This window comes from Lutjanus erythropterus, chromosome 20 (genome assembly GCF_056507025.1).
Source record: "Lutjanus erythropterus isolate fLutEry1 chromosome 20, fLutEry1.hap2, whole genome shotgun sequence".
Classification (NCBI taxonomy): domain Eukaryota; kingdom Metazoa; phylum Chordata; class Actinopteri; order Lutjaniformes; family Lutjanidae; genus Lutjanus; species Lutjanus erythropterus.
In genome coordinates, this window is record NC_139336.1 from 12,474,811 (window position 1) to 12,489,311 (window position 14,501).

At 37.7% G+C, this 14,501-nt stretch overlaps 1 protein-coding gene across 1 annotated transcript in view; it reads right to left on the reverse strand.

Annotated features, from left to right (window-relative positions):
* Window positions 1-628: 628 nt before the first annotated feature.
* Window positions 629-14,501, reverse strand: part of galt (galactose-1-phosphate uridylyltransferase) — a 38,170-nt gene continuing 24,297 nt past the window's right edge. The window contains exons 9-11 of the mRNA XM_084746032.1: window positions 12,386-12,469; window positions 1,514-1,668; window positions 629-1,002 (exon numbers count right to left, since the gene is read on the reverse strand). Coding sequence (XP_084602158.1) covers window positions 925-1,002; window positions 1,514-1,668; window positions 12,386-12,469 — 317 coding nt within the window. The 3' untranslated portion in view covers window positions 629-924. The remainder of the gene's footprint in view (window positions 1,003-1,513; window positions 1,669-12,385; window positions 12,470-14,501) is intronic.

The window sequence follows — 14,501 nt, forward strand, 5'->3', positions numbered from 1 at the left end:
CTGTGCACCGTCAAAGTAAGATCACTAAAAGTGCTTGATTTTGCCACAGACCAGCTCAGATTGTAAGAAGTGTCTGACAAAATTGTGGGACGTATCAGTAAGAGACCTTTTTTTTAAAGAGTGAGAAATGTTCTGTTAAACCAGAAACTGCTGTTTTATTGTTCTCGCAAAAGCTAACCTGACTCCCTTTGCAAAACGTCACATTGTTCTTCATTCAAACACGACAGAAACACTATAAAACTCACCAAAATCGTCTTGGCCAACAATCCCCACCTCTGGTTCAGTCTAAATAAATCCCCTGCTTCTTTGATGTCCAACCTCCCTCTTGCTCCTCTCTGCGTATTTTCACATCTCATACTGTGAATGAAAGGTTAGTTCTGACTAAACCAGAGGTGGAGATTGGTTGGAGTAAAGGAAAGATGAGCTGAGATGTTTTTTGTTGAGTTCTGCTGTGTTTAAATCAAGATGATTATGTTAAGTTTTTTGCAAATGGAGTCAGGTTAGTTTGGTGAGAGCAATACAACCGCTGTTTCTGGTTATACAAAACATATCTTATTCTTCAAAAAAAAGGTCACTGTTCTAAGACACTCACAATAACAATATGAGCCTGTCAGTAGCAAAAACAAGCAGCACTCTCTCAATACTGGACCGACTTCAAAAGCTGGTGTCCTCATTAGTTGCTTCAACACAAACATGTGGGAAAATAGGGTCCAGGTTCAAAAGTACTGAAGGTACCCTTTAAAGCCCTGTGTTTAGAGAGGCACTTCAACATGTTGTACCAACTCAGAAAAGTATGTTACAGTTACATATGATGAAATTGTTATTTTTACATAACTTTCAAAACAAAAGCAATTCATCAACTGTGTATTTCCCAAAAAATATACAGTGGTTTGAATAAAGCTGTATTTTCTTTTGTATTAACTTTCACTTTCCTCCTCCTTTTTCCTGGTTCTCCCTGGTCTTATAGTGCTCCTCTGGTAGGTTCCTTAACTTCTCGGCAGCCTGCAAAATACACGAACACAGCAGTGCCAAGCTTTTATGCAGTTTTAAAGACAAAAGCAGGGACAGAGAGGGAATCCACTGCAGGTTTTGTTACAACTTGTCTGCTGGAAAAGGGTCAGCTTTTGATGATGGAGCTTTGATGGCCCAGGGGTGATAACAAAGCATCGTATCTCAAACTTAAACCAGTGGAATTAAGGAAAGGATATCACAAAAAATTTAAGAGACATCCCCATACTAAAGGTCACGAGTTTAATCTCTAAAGCTGCTATATAAGTTATGACTATGAATCTCCACCCGCTCCATTACTCCAAGAAGCTCCAGATAAAAACTTTACGCATGAAATGAAACTGTGGTCTCTACAGTCTCAGTTGAAAGGAAGACAGAGTGGAAGAAATATGAATTACACCAAAAATGTTTAATCTATTATATGTACTCTATATTGTAGGCAACATACATAGAATTCTTTGTATTGTATAAACCTGGGTTTACACGTGTCTGTTGCATTCCTCACCTGTTCAGGTGTGAGGTCCCTTTGCTCCTGGGCGAGCATCTCATACCCCACCATAAACTTCTTAACTGTAGCTGAACGCAGCAGAGGAGGGTAGTAGTGTGCATGCAGCTGCCAGTGAGAGTTGTCTTCCTTTAAATGGGGGCCAGTAGGAGCTCCTGAAAAAGAGACGAACACACAGCAACAGCTTTATTTATTCAGCCAAGAGGCTTTGTTCACACGGATGGCTGGCTGGCAAAGGTTATTAATGGATTGAAGGTTTTCCAATCTTAACCAGACCTCTCAACCTGTGAGTGATCTGAGCTGATTGAACATTATGTCATACATGTTTGATATTTCCAGGTTACAGCTGACAGGACAAGCAGTTTCTAGCATACAGTTTGTTTGTTTTTTTTAAATCAGTGAGCAAGGTATATTAAACCCCGGGTAACCATGGCAACAATACTCCTCCTCATGCAATTTTACCAGTTAAGTCTCACCAATGAAGCAGACCAAAAGTGAATGAAAACAAACTCGGAAAAGAAGGACGCCTGTGGTAATATATGATAGATGCTTTTATCCCATTTTATTTTTTTATTTTCCTATTGTTGCCTTGTACGGTTTTCATATACTGTACTGCTTTATCTGTTTTCTTTTAATGCCTGATGAGTTTACGACCTGTCTGTTTTATTTTGCTGCCCTCAGGAAGCACTTCATAACATGCTATTTTATATTTGCTTCCCTTATGAAGCACTCTGTAACATGCTATTTTATTTATTTGCCCTTTGTGAAGCATTCTGCAACGTGGATGTCGAAAAGTGTGTATTGTTATTATATAGGCTTGATAAAACACACACCTTGTTGTGAATACTCTGTTACATACAGTTTGAGTGGATGTCCAGATCAAGTGACGCTGAAGAAAAAAAGAGAGGACTGCTGAAAAATGTTCAATGCTATATGGTTCCCTCTTTTATCTTGAGTTTTGCATTATGGATTTTTTTGCAACCACAGCATGGCCAGTGCCGATGACAGCGTGAAGCTGGTGTGTGATGTACTACAATGTGGGCGCTGCTTGGTTTTCTGCCTGGCTCGCTGGGCAGTACGCTAAAATATATCTCTAAAAAGACTGTAGGCGAGTAATAGGCTATGCCAGTGTTTCTCAAACTTTTTACACTGCGTACCACCTCAGAAAACAATGAGCTCTCCAAATAGCACCTTACTGTTTTGGGCCATTTGGTGCTAGCAGGTTTAGTGAATGCTTCACTGACATTTTTTAAGCAGCTTATAGCACTAATGTTCAAGTCACTGTTGTCTATTTCATTTTCAATGTGGCTGCTTGAAATACTATCCTCCTAGTGTGCACTTCTCTTTGTAATGGTTACTGTTTGGAGGCACAGTTGTAGTGTTTGTGAAGCATCTTTATTTTACCTCTGCTTACTACCTTGCCAACACAGTTTAGGTTGTAACTTACAGATCGATGACGTGCGTGCAGTCATGATCATGACTATGTAGCAGGCTGATATTGAGACGTTTCAGTGAGCTGCATAGTTTACATGTTTTTAAAATAATTTATTTCATTAAAAAATATATTTCTGATATTCTTTCGCATATCACTAGAAGGAGCTTGTGTACCATCAGTGGTACATGTATGACAGTTTGAGATTTTCCTTTGTCTGGGGGATTTGACATTCATAGCTAGCCAAGAGAAACTTCATTAGAAATTTAGAACAGTAATTCCAAATGTGTGAACTGTGGCCCACTGGTGGGTGGTGAAGCTGCTGCAGGTGGGCTTTGAAAAGTCAAAACATTTTTTAGTTTCAGCTTTGGTCATTTTGACATTACCTCACCGCAATTGGTGACTTGTCGCATATCGTATTATATCTCGTCACTGGTACAATCGGTCTCGTGTACTGATCAGAGTTGGGGATAGCTGATTAAGAGGAAAAGGGGCTGAGCAGTACATGTAGGCTATCAAGTACATATCAAAAAAATCTTTTTACTTGTTGTGTAGGCTACACATTTTTACACTTGTGTAATATAGGGCTGCAGTACGTAGGCAGGTGCCTGACCATGCAGAGATCTACAGGTGATCATAAGAACACTGAATTGGATTCTGAATTTAATGGGGAGCCAGGGAAATCAAATCCAAATCTGTGTCATAGGAGACCTTTTGAAGGTCATGGACCCTGTAAATGATCCAGGGATGTTTTGCTGAGGCAGGTGAAAGGGGAGTTGAATAGTGGAGATGAGATGGGAGATAAAAAGATAAGAGTGTCTGTTATCACTTCCATCTCCATTTGTTACACCACGGGCCTGAGTTTTCCAATGTTAACTTAGCTGGAAAATAAAGAGATCATTGGCTCACGGGGGTCCAGTGTCCCTTTATTTAATGAGCACTTGACATGTTGGTCAAGTGAGCCTGTACCATAGTGAGGCCTAGATTTCATATCGAAGATTTATCAGAAGCATTAGGAGAACCCAAACCTTTTAGACTACGTAAATACCCCAATTCCAGCAGGGCAAAGGTGAGCTTACATGTGCCAAAATCTTATAGAGGTCTTCAACTGGGTTGAGATCTGGTGAACATGTGAGTTGCATCACTTTCATATTCATCAAACCCCTCATCCACTCTATGGAAGCATTAGCATTAATTTTTCTTTTTAGATTTTTGCCTTTCATTTGTCAGCATCTTCATGTGGAACTTGACAAAACAACCGATTACTGCATGAAAAATGTCATTATTATACAAGTCTAAATCCTCTCAAGTGGGTTATTACAGTACCAAAGACATTTTCAGTGATTTGTGACCATATTAAACATTTAAATACCTTCTTTGTGGCCTATGTTGCTTTCTGGTCTTAGCAGAACATAATAAGGAGATCAGGAGTAGAAGCAGACATATACTGTATCCTTCTTAAAAGGCACTAAAAACATTTCCAAAAATCAATCTCTGGCAAGACATTGTATTCACACTAGGAGCTTTTCCTTTTGAATGAGTTTCCTGACAATATGGGACTGATCAGGCACAGAGGGAGACGACGGGAGGTCGACATTAAGGAAACTAATGGATTGTTAAAGAAAGGAAGACCAAAGAAAAGACAAAGACAGTGTCCAGATAAGGAATGAATAGAGATGCCAATGCTCCAATTAGTAGACAATTACCCACTTTTAGATTGTTTTTGGGTGTGTTTGCTTTGCTGTATGTGTGTGAGCACATAAGAGTGTGCATATTTTAGAATTGCCATTGTAACAGTAATCATACCAGTGTCACATTGAGAGACAAGCTCTTTATGTGCTGGATTCAAAAGAAATCTATTTATATAAATACATTTAAAGGAGAAATCTGTAATACATTTATTGTAATAAATCATAAAATGACCACAATGTGCCATCAGAGATGAAGGACACATGTTAAATTGAAGTACTTGCCTCACTTGATGGTCATTTACATCATGGAGTTGTGAAATTATGGAAATATGTGAAAATTAATAAAAAGTTTTGGTCATAAAAAAGAATCTTCTATTCTAGACCTGTATAACTATTTTCTATGTTTGTTTCACTAATCAGTTCAAATTAATGCCGACAATGAGTTAGTGTATGTTTATAAGTCATAATAAATGATCTTGTAGAAGGCATAGATGTTTATAACTCTTAAATTCAGCAAAATGGAGTTTGACATCCTGTGCTCCTGTGGAGCTCCTGCAGCCTGTCTGTCTCTGCTGTGTCCGGGGACGAGGGGGCGGGGCAAAACAACTCACTTCAACCATAGATCGTACATTAAACAGGATTACAACCTATTTATTATACCGTCCATGGCTCCAAGTTGTACTTGGACTGCAGTACCCATTTTTGTAAGCGCAATGGCTATATATTGATCCTTAAGTTTTTGAACAACAGTGATTATGTTCAAACATTTTCAGAAAGACTAATTTGCATGTAGTGTACACAACACAGCACACAGTGTCATCAATACATGGTTCCCCACTTGCTGCAATGTGATCTTATTCTCATGAGTGTTTTAGGGATAAATGTGGTCTGAAACCAAATAAAATGGACTAAACACAGCTCAATTTTCAATGTCTATTCTTGGACTAAATTTGGACTGAATCAAACAGAGTAAACATAGCCCAGTGTTCAATGTCTTATTTTTGGGCTAAATAAAGGCCGACCAGATTTAGCCCAAAAAGCAATGTTCACATGACATCAGGTGCTTGGTGGGATTATAACACTGTATATCTGATGCATTTTCTACTACGTTCATACATCCAGGATGCTACAGTATTATGTATTGTGATTCATGCTTTAATATGAATAACTTTCTGTGTCCCTACATGTCTATCAATCTCTCTGTATCCCTCATCCAGCCAGTTAATACAGTATGTAATGTTTTGTGCGTTATCGTCCTGAAGGAATAAGCAGGTAGCTTTGTCATATTCATGATTTCCCAGGTGACTCAAACACGATCCAACTCCACGCTGCCACTAATAAGCCTGGCCCTAAATAAAAGCTGGCTGCTTCCAAATGAGCTAAAATAAAGCACAAACACAGATGGGGAGATAACAACTCATTATGTGGGCCAGGTCTGCATGTGTGTGTGTGGATGAGAGTGTTTTTCTGAAATTAGGTGGTCATTGTGTGGGATATTTGTGTAAGTGTGACAGACCCACTGTGTGCTCATCTATTACAATCTCAGCAGTCTCTTTTCCCCTAATCCCCCTTGATAAAGTTAAAATACTGCAAATTTTGGGGGTCTGAAAGTTCTTCTACTAATAAAGATACAGTTGGAAATATTCTATCAACTTCATGAAGAGCGATGGAAACAGGCTTTGGAGCGATGGAAACGCCCGCTTTCTTGTAACATGTTACATTTTGCAAGAAAGCCAGTGGGATATGTAACTAATTAATCCATTGAAGAACTGCTGTTGTGGTGTAGTTTTTTGCATTTAAGATTAGATACCAGACTAAATATTAAAGAAGACATTAGGGTTGCAAGATATCGAAATAAAGTCATATTATGATGATTCTGACAGACACTGCGATTGCAATATGATTTATGATGGGAATGATCATTCTTGCATCACAATTTTTCATTTTCGCTGAAAAAAATTAAATTAAATGACAATGATGTGATATCTGTTGGGCTCTGTACCAAACAAACATGTGTTTACATCTGGAGAACAAGATTTGTAGGCCAGGACATGTCTGCAACATTACAGTAACTGATTATAATGTTGTTATGTCACAGTCTGGCAGACAGTAATACAGGCAGTCACTGAACTCCAACTCCAGAGTGCTTATTTTAAGAGCAGTGGCCTTTTGTTTTCAGGATAACAGGCTGTGTCTTGCACTCCTGCAGTGTTCTTGCAGCCTGTCTGAGTTTCCCTGAGTCTGGAGGAGAGGGGACTGTAAAGTACTCATTTAGAGTGATAGGAGCTCACGTATCGCTCCTTTAACTTTGCTTCTTTGCCTCTTTCTTGAACTGTCTCTCTTTTCATTGGCGCTCTTGTGTTCATCTCTTCCCAGCAGCTCTTGACACTTTCCTCTCACTCTTCTCATGTTTTGAGTAACAAGAAACAGGAGGCTGCAAATAAGCTAAACTGTGATATTTCATCGATAATTAGATAGGTAGGTGTAGTATGAAAAAGAGGGGGGAAGTGTGAAATTAACATGTGTAATATCACTCCATCTTCTGGTATTATACAGTTTAGTGGAAATACTATAAAGGTATAATTTTATTGTGTCATGTGAAGAGACTTCTCATTTGAAATTCTTCTAAATGTATTTTACCTCTTTGATTCTTCTTGACAAGGCTGGGGGAAATTGGGTGAAAACATCTGCCGCTCTGAACTGACCACCTGCCAACAACCTTCAACACATTGCTGTAACACGACCTATGAGTTTTAGTCCCTCTCTTAAAAATAAAACAGACTTGAAGATTAAAGCTGAAACTTAACACCAGATCTGTAGCAACCTTCACCACAGGCAACTTTTAGACTGAGATTTAACTTCAAAGATTTGATATCAGATAAAATAGAAAGAAGAAAGTGAGTCGATGACTGTGTCCTCTCATGCCCCCTGTCCTTTTCTCCACACTACAGTCTGAGTGCATCATCTGTCTCTCTTTATAAGCCATCTTTCATGTGGGCTACCTGACTTTGACCAAAAAAAAAAAAAAAAAAAAAAACAACTAAAAAAACAGGCTGGCAGGTGATAAGTGTTCATGCTTCAAGCTATACCGTTTTCATTCTCTGAAATGGATCTGAGATGATATAATCATAGCTTAAAAATAGTCTCTTCGACTTTTTAAATTTGATTCGTTTCTTCCTGACTATGGCCCTGCAGACTAAATTAAACACAATTCATTTCAATCTCATCATTAGTTCTTATTAGTCAGACTATGTGCACACCTCATTGGCCTGAGGCTGCTCAGATGAAAGATGAAAGGGGTCACAAAAAACCCATCATTTGGAATTGAAGGATTAAAAAGACAAAACAATAAAACATCAAAGATCTCAAAGTGATCAGCACTTGGCGAGAAAGAGGTATATAGCCTGATGAAAACTATTGAGTAGGCTGCTCCTGATAATAAGATTTCTTCTCAGAGGTGGTGATCATTGGACTATGTTAAAACAGTGCAGACAGACACCATTAACCTTAAAGGTATCATTTCTTTGATTTAATTCAAAACTAGGCAAACTTTGGAACTATTGCAGTCTATGTCTGAACAAGACCAGTCTACAGTCACGCTATAGTGGCTCTTTGAGGCTGTACATAGGAACAGCTATGCTTTGAGAGAATGATAATGCTAACATCATAATATTTCACAGGTATAATGTTGCCTATATTACTTAGTTTAGACTCTTGGCATGCCAAAAGCTGCTAATTAACACTTCACATACAATAAAGCTGAGGTTGATGGAAATACTATTAGTTTTGCTGGTATTTGTGGATTCTCTACTTACACAATCTAGTTTGGCTTAACTGTAAAAGCTGCACGTCTGCTGTAGTAATGTTTCCTTCACCTAGAAACTTAGTGATTTTTCATCCTAAAGTTAGTTACTTCAAATTTCACAGTTAGTAAATGCTAATATAGCAACGCGCACCAAGCTGTTTGTTTTGTATTTATTGTTTTTGAACATTCTGACAGTAACCTCAGTGGTTCTCAACCTGAGGGTTGGCATCCCCGAGGGAGTCATAGATAATTTTTGGGGGTTACCAGATGGCTGCGGAGAATATAATAAAATATGATATGAGAGCCAGGAACAGCTCAGCCTGTGTACTCTGTGGGGCTGCCACTCAAAAAAGAACCACTTTAATTATCTCTCCATTAGCCAGCTACCAAACATCATCATTTTCACTCAAAAAGGATAGAAACACAAATTAAACTCACCAAAAACTTTTTTGCTCATCTGCCACTGTTCCAACAATCATTAACTCTTTTGTGGTAGAAATATGCCCTTAATTCACCAAGGCAGATGTGAAAATGCACACTGTTTCTCCCTGCTGCTTCTCTAATGTCCAGCCTTTGTCTCTCTCCCAATATTTTAACTTCTAATGTGGTCTGTCCAGTCTGAATGAAGATTACAATGCTAGCCAGCTAGCTAACACTGATGACAGACACTGAGGTGGTTGTGAAAATGCTCAAAAATAAAAACCATGCAAAATAACACCATGTATGAAGTAAACTGTAAAAAGTGAAGTAACTGACTGAAAAAAAAAACACTGAGTTTGTATGTAAAGGTAACATTACTCTCACGTTGACAGAAAGTAAACAGAAGTGCAGCTATATACATCACACTACATTTCACAAGTAGAGAATTAACAACAAAATTTAAATTTAGACGTGATGGACACGCAGATGAACACAGAATATAATTCATCCTGAGGGGAATATGACTCGAATCGATTGTTTCTATTCATGCTCATTCAGAATGACGTGCAGTCGGTGAGCAGTGAGGTTTTTCTCTCCCTGAAACAACTTGGCAGGACACAACTGCTGCAGGGATTGAACCTGCAACCTTTAGCTCATACAAGCATCACTCTGACCACTCAGCCGTGATGACACTGCTCTCCTTTCTGTCACACATCACTCATTGCATCACTGGGCTCTGCTAACCTTTGTTCCAGCCTGAGCCTGCTGACATCGCTCACAATAGGTATTTCCCTCACAGTCTCAGTACAGGTAAATATCAACCGATGCCTGGGCTGAGCCGCAGCTGTCATGACAACTGATCCTCTCCTGTCTGTACAAAAAAGGACAGATGTGCAAGCTGCCTCTTCACACCAAGACAATTAAACACTTGTGTGGACATAGTTAAAAAAAGATTCATATCCATGTCTTGATTGTTGTGATGCAAAATAGATGTATTTATTTATTTTACTTTAATTTGGCCCTCATTGCAAATTTTCAAGCATTTCTTGAATGATTTCTCGCTCATTCTCTTTCTTGTTGTATTGTTACTAGTTCTTTTCTTTCCTGTGAGTGTAGTGTTTTGTCTTGATGCAAAAGTAATGGGAACTACAGGTGCAGGATCTAGACACACAATGGTGAAAAATAAGTTAGGCTGAGCCTTAGATGAGAAGGATCAGAAGCTGCAGCAAACACTGAAAGCAGCAACTTAAACGTTTTCATAATGTACTGTGGATTTATGTAAACCCGCCTTTACTCACTGTGCTTAAATCACTATTATTTTAAATTTACAGTCAGGAAAATTGCACACATCACACATCTAGTAATGTATGTTCATTTGATCACATGATGCTCTTTAAGATCAGAATTTAAGGTAACACCTTACAATAAGGGTCATAAAGATTATTAACACATGGTTAATTATGGTCAAGTAATGCTTATATAACATGCAAAATAAACATTGTTATCAACCTTATACTAGGTACTTGCTTGTTATTGCATTAATTAACTGCTAGTTAATGCTTATTATGATATAACAAATGTGAATAGCATCTTTAAAAACTATAAAATAATACCATAGTTAACATGAAAACCATTAGTAAATGATAACTACAGACCCATTAGTTAACTGTAAATTAATTGTTAGGTAATACTTGTTACTGTTTTAACTCATTTTAATTAAAGGACCCAATGTCCTGAAAGTCTTGACTGACTTTAAAATCGTTTGTGGATTCAAAAGAAAAATATTGACAAGGGAGAACACCATATAATTTCCTTTGACATTTGAAATCACTTGTGTCGATAGACTATATGCCATTTCTTCCACACTAAAACACCTCTGAAGCACTAAAGGCAATGTGAATTCTTAATGAAGACAAATACACGTTGTAGTTAATGATTTGGAGGCATAGATGTGTGTACAAGACTGATAAGGATGAAATATCTATAGCAAAAGAAAAATATTCCAGATTTCAATTATTAAAATTAGCAGAAAGCTAGACATATGTAAAATGCGCATATTTGATGCACAGGTTATTTCTCCAGCTCAAACAACAGGATTACAACCTCTCTCCGCACCAGGGGTCAAGAAAAGTTCAGTAAACAAAAGCACAACATTCTTGCATTCACTGTAAAATGATTATTCAATATTTCTCTGGGGATATGAATTTGCGAGTCGTAGTGTGTCCTAGAGGAAAACTCCAAACAACACCTGGAAGGACAGGCAGCAGAGACAGATAAATCTAACTCTAACTATAAAATAGAAAAAACTAGAAAAGAGATTAAAACCACTGAGTTGGATGAATTAAAATTAAAACTGCTCTAACACATATTTTTACATTTGCCATGGATCAAATGACTGTGTAATGTGAAAGATGTCATCCACGGCGACAAAGACATGGAATCAACCAACTCTGCAGTTCCCTTCAGCTCCACGTAGCGTTTTAGCATCTTTCAGCTCTTTGTTTTGGTTTTACTTCCCACAACTTCACTGTTTTGGATCACTCTCACTCTTTACCACCCTAGACACAGCATATGTACTTCAGCCATTGTTTATATTTCAATAAATAAGGGACACTACTGGGAAGCTAAAGAGGGATAAAAAACCTCAAAACATCAAAAAATAAAGAATACACCCTATAAATATGCTGGTTTGTCCTGAGTGTGCATGAAGTAGTAATATGCTGGTGACATCAAAGCTGAGAGTTTCTTGTTTGTCAATTTATTACAGCAGAGAAATACAACGAGAGTTATCTGATCTGTAGGAAACATACGCTGCCTACTTACATACATCTTTCCCATCACATTGGATGAGCTAAATATTCACATGTGATATTAATGCCATGTTCATGTATGATGTGAGCTAATGTAAAATTAGATTTCAGAGGAAAAAGACTGGAGCACGCTGACTGACTTGCTTCTAATATTGCAAAGAAGATGGTGGAAGATGTACAGAGAACTGTGAAAAATGATTATCAGTGTGACGATAACATAACAACACAGGGAGAACGCTGAAGTGTACAAAGAGAGACAGGCAGGACTGATAAGGAATCCGAGAAGGGTGTAAAGAAAAACTTGAGGGACGGTGTGACACCATTTTAATGTATCTCCTCTCTCTTTATCACTTATTATTCCGGTGTAATTTGGTACGACGCTAGAAGTCTTTTAAAGTCCTGACTATGAAAAGACTCAGCTTCAGCCTGCTGCAAGTGGAGCTCATTCACATATCAAACTGACTATGTGAATTAGTTTATAGCTGGCTTGATACGTGAACAGCCTCCAGTTTGTAGCAGTATTATATTATTATATAAGCCACCAATCCATCCACAGATTTTCATGTATTTAGATTGAAATTATCTTTAATCTTTCCCACCATCTGTCACTCTCTGGCTCTGTTTCACCACAAAAGAGACTTTAGACAGGTTATCACATTAATACCCAAACGTTTTTTTGTTTTTTTTAACCCTCGCACCACATTTTTGTCTTACCGTGCCAGCCCATGGAGTAGGGGAAGGAGACTTCAAACAGATTGTCGTACTTGGTGAGCAGGCGCTTCATAATGTCAGCCAGACCTGATAAACAGACAGACAGACAGACAGAAGAGAGGCAGATACAGAGAGAGAAGAGGAGGAAGGTGGGCAGGAGGGAGAAAGAAGACATTTGTTAGTAAGTATCTATAATGAAAGACATGGGGAAGGGGAGTTGAAGCGAGGACATGTAAGAGTAAGACCAAAAAGAAAAGTGAAAATTGAGAGAGAAAAGTACAACAAGAAATGTGGCAAACTGAAAAGAAGATGAAACTTTCATTATTCTTGAGGGGAAATTAAATATAAAAGAATTGCTTGAACAAACGAGAAATATGTCAGACAGACCAGAAACAGAAAAAACAAAGTGTATACTTACATAAACACACACAGATAAATTTATAGAAAGTATCAGGTTCAAATTTGAAGCAACGTCATTAATTGTTCATCTCACACAATTAATAATTTGTGAATTATTAAACATAAAAACCTTGTTTTTCCTCCATTAAGTCAGGATATGTGCTACTTGTAGCACGATGCAAATCAACTATTATTAATGGAGTAATGTATTGGCAATTTTAATACAGAATTAAATAAATACACTGAGTAAATGATTTCAGTCATGAGTTAAAATAAAATAAAACAAAAAAGCAAATTTAAGGGACTAAATTCAGATTATATAAGTATATAATAATTCCATACTATCACCAGGCTTTATTGCAGAGCATAACAAATTGAACATGTAAAGTGAAGATGAACTGATTCTTGTATCGACACCAACAACCATTTATTATATATCAAAGATAAACCCATAATGCATACTCTATGAAATCAAATTTCCCCTTTAAGGACAATAAAATCTACACTTTATTTAAGAATACAGGTAAAGTCAAGGGCTGCAACTAATGATTGCTAAAATTATAATTACTAATCTGCTAATTATTTTAATAATTAATTGACTGTTTAGTTTAGAAAATGTTAAGAAAAACTGTGAAAAATGCTAATCACAATTTGCTGATTGATGTTTTCCAGAGTGACATCTTCAAATTGCTTCTTTTATCCAACAAAATGTTTAGGGAATTGTGGCCAGCAAAGGTTTTGACATCTTTGCTTGAAAAATGACACAAACTACGAGCCAAACAATGACTCAAGCAATTATCAACATGGTTGCCAACTAATTTTCTTTTGACCAACTATTGTTAATAGGTAATAAACTTTATCATGCTGCCTGGGAGAGAGTAGATGAGAATAATACAGACATGAGAATATCTACTTGAACTACTTTGGAGTGAAATGTCTGTTTACTGTAAAAAAAAAAAAAAAATCTATATAGGACTTTTTGCTTTTTTTGCTACATAGTCTAGATGAAGACAGGAAAAGGAGGAATGAGAGAGAGGGTGACATGTAGGTCAGTCTCAAGCTGGAATCGAACCCATACGGCTGTTAAGACCTCAGTACATGAGAAGGATGCTCTACCAACTGAGCTAAAGGGGCAGAACACCATGTACAAGAATCCCATTATTTTCACATTTTTTGTGTTTGCTGTTTCTTGCCAAGATACCCCCTTAGGGTTGTTAATAGTGGTAATATTGGCTTTTTCATGATGCAACCTTTGTATTCTTTGTATGGTCTGATCTTCAGAGTTTGTTCTGCAGCTGAGAAGGAAACTGCTCTTGTTATCTCTTCTTTTTGTGACATCTCATCCTCTTTTTGACAATCAGCTGTTCTGGGCTGCTTATGTTTTCTGTGCCGGGTCACAATGCAAGCTTGTTTTAGCCTGGCTTGAGTTAGCATTGACTAGACCAGGCTAAATTGTCTTAGTGGAACAGCTCAAGCCTTGAGTGGAAGTTGAAGTTCAGGCCAGGCTTTTTCACTTAAGCGGAGTCTTAGTTATCACTCTTGATGAAATACCCCCCTGCTGGGTTCGGCAGTCCTATTTCCATGGCTTTGTTTCCGTCTGTCAGGGTTTACTTTACGGGCTGGTCTTAGGTGGCTCCTTGGTTATTTTGAGGTTTGGGTTACTTGGATCTTAACCTGATTTAGTAACTTTGATTTCTAGTGACTTTCTCTGTGTTTTAAT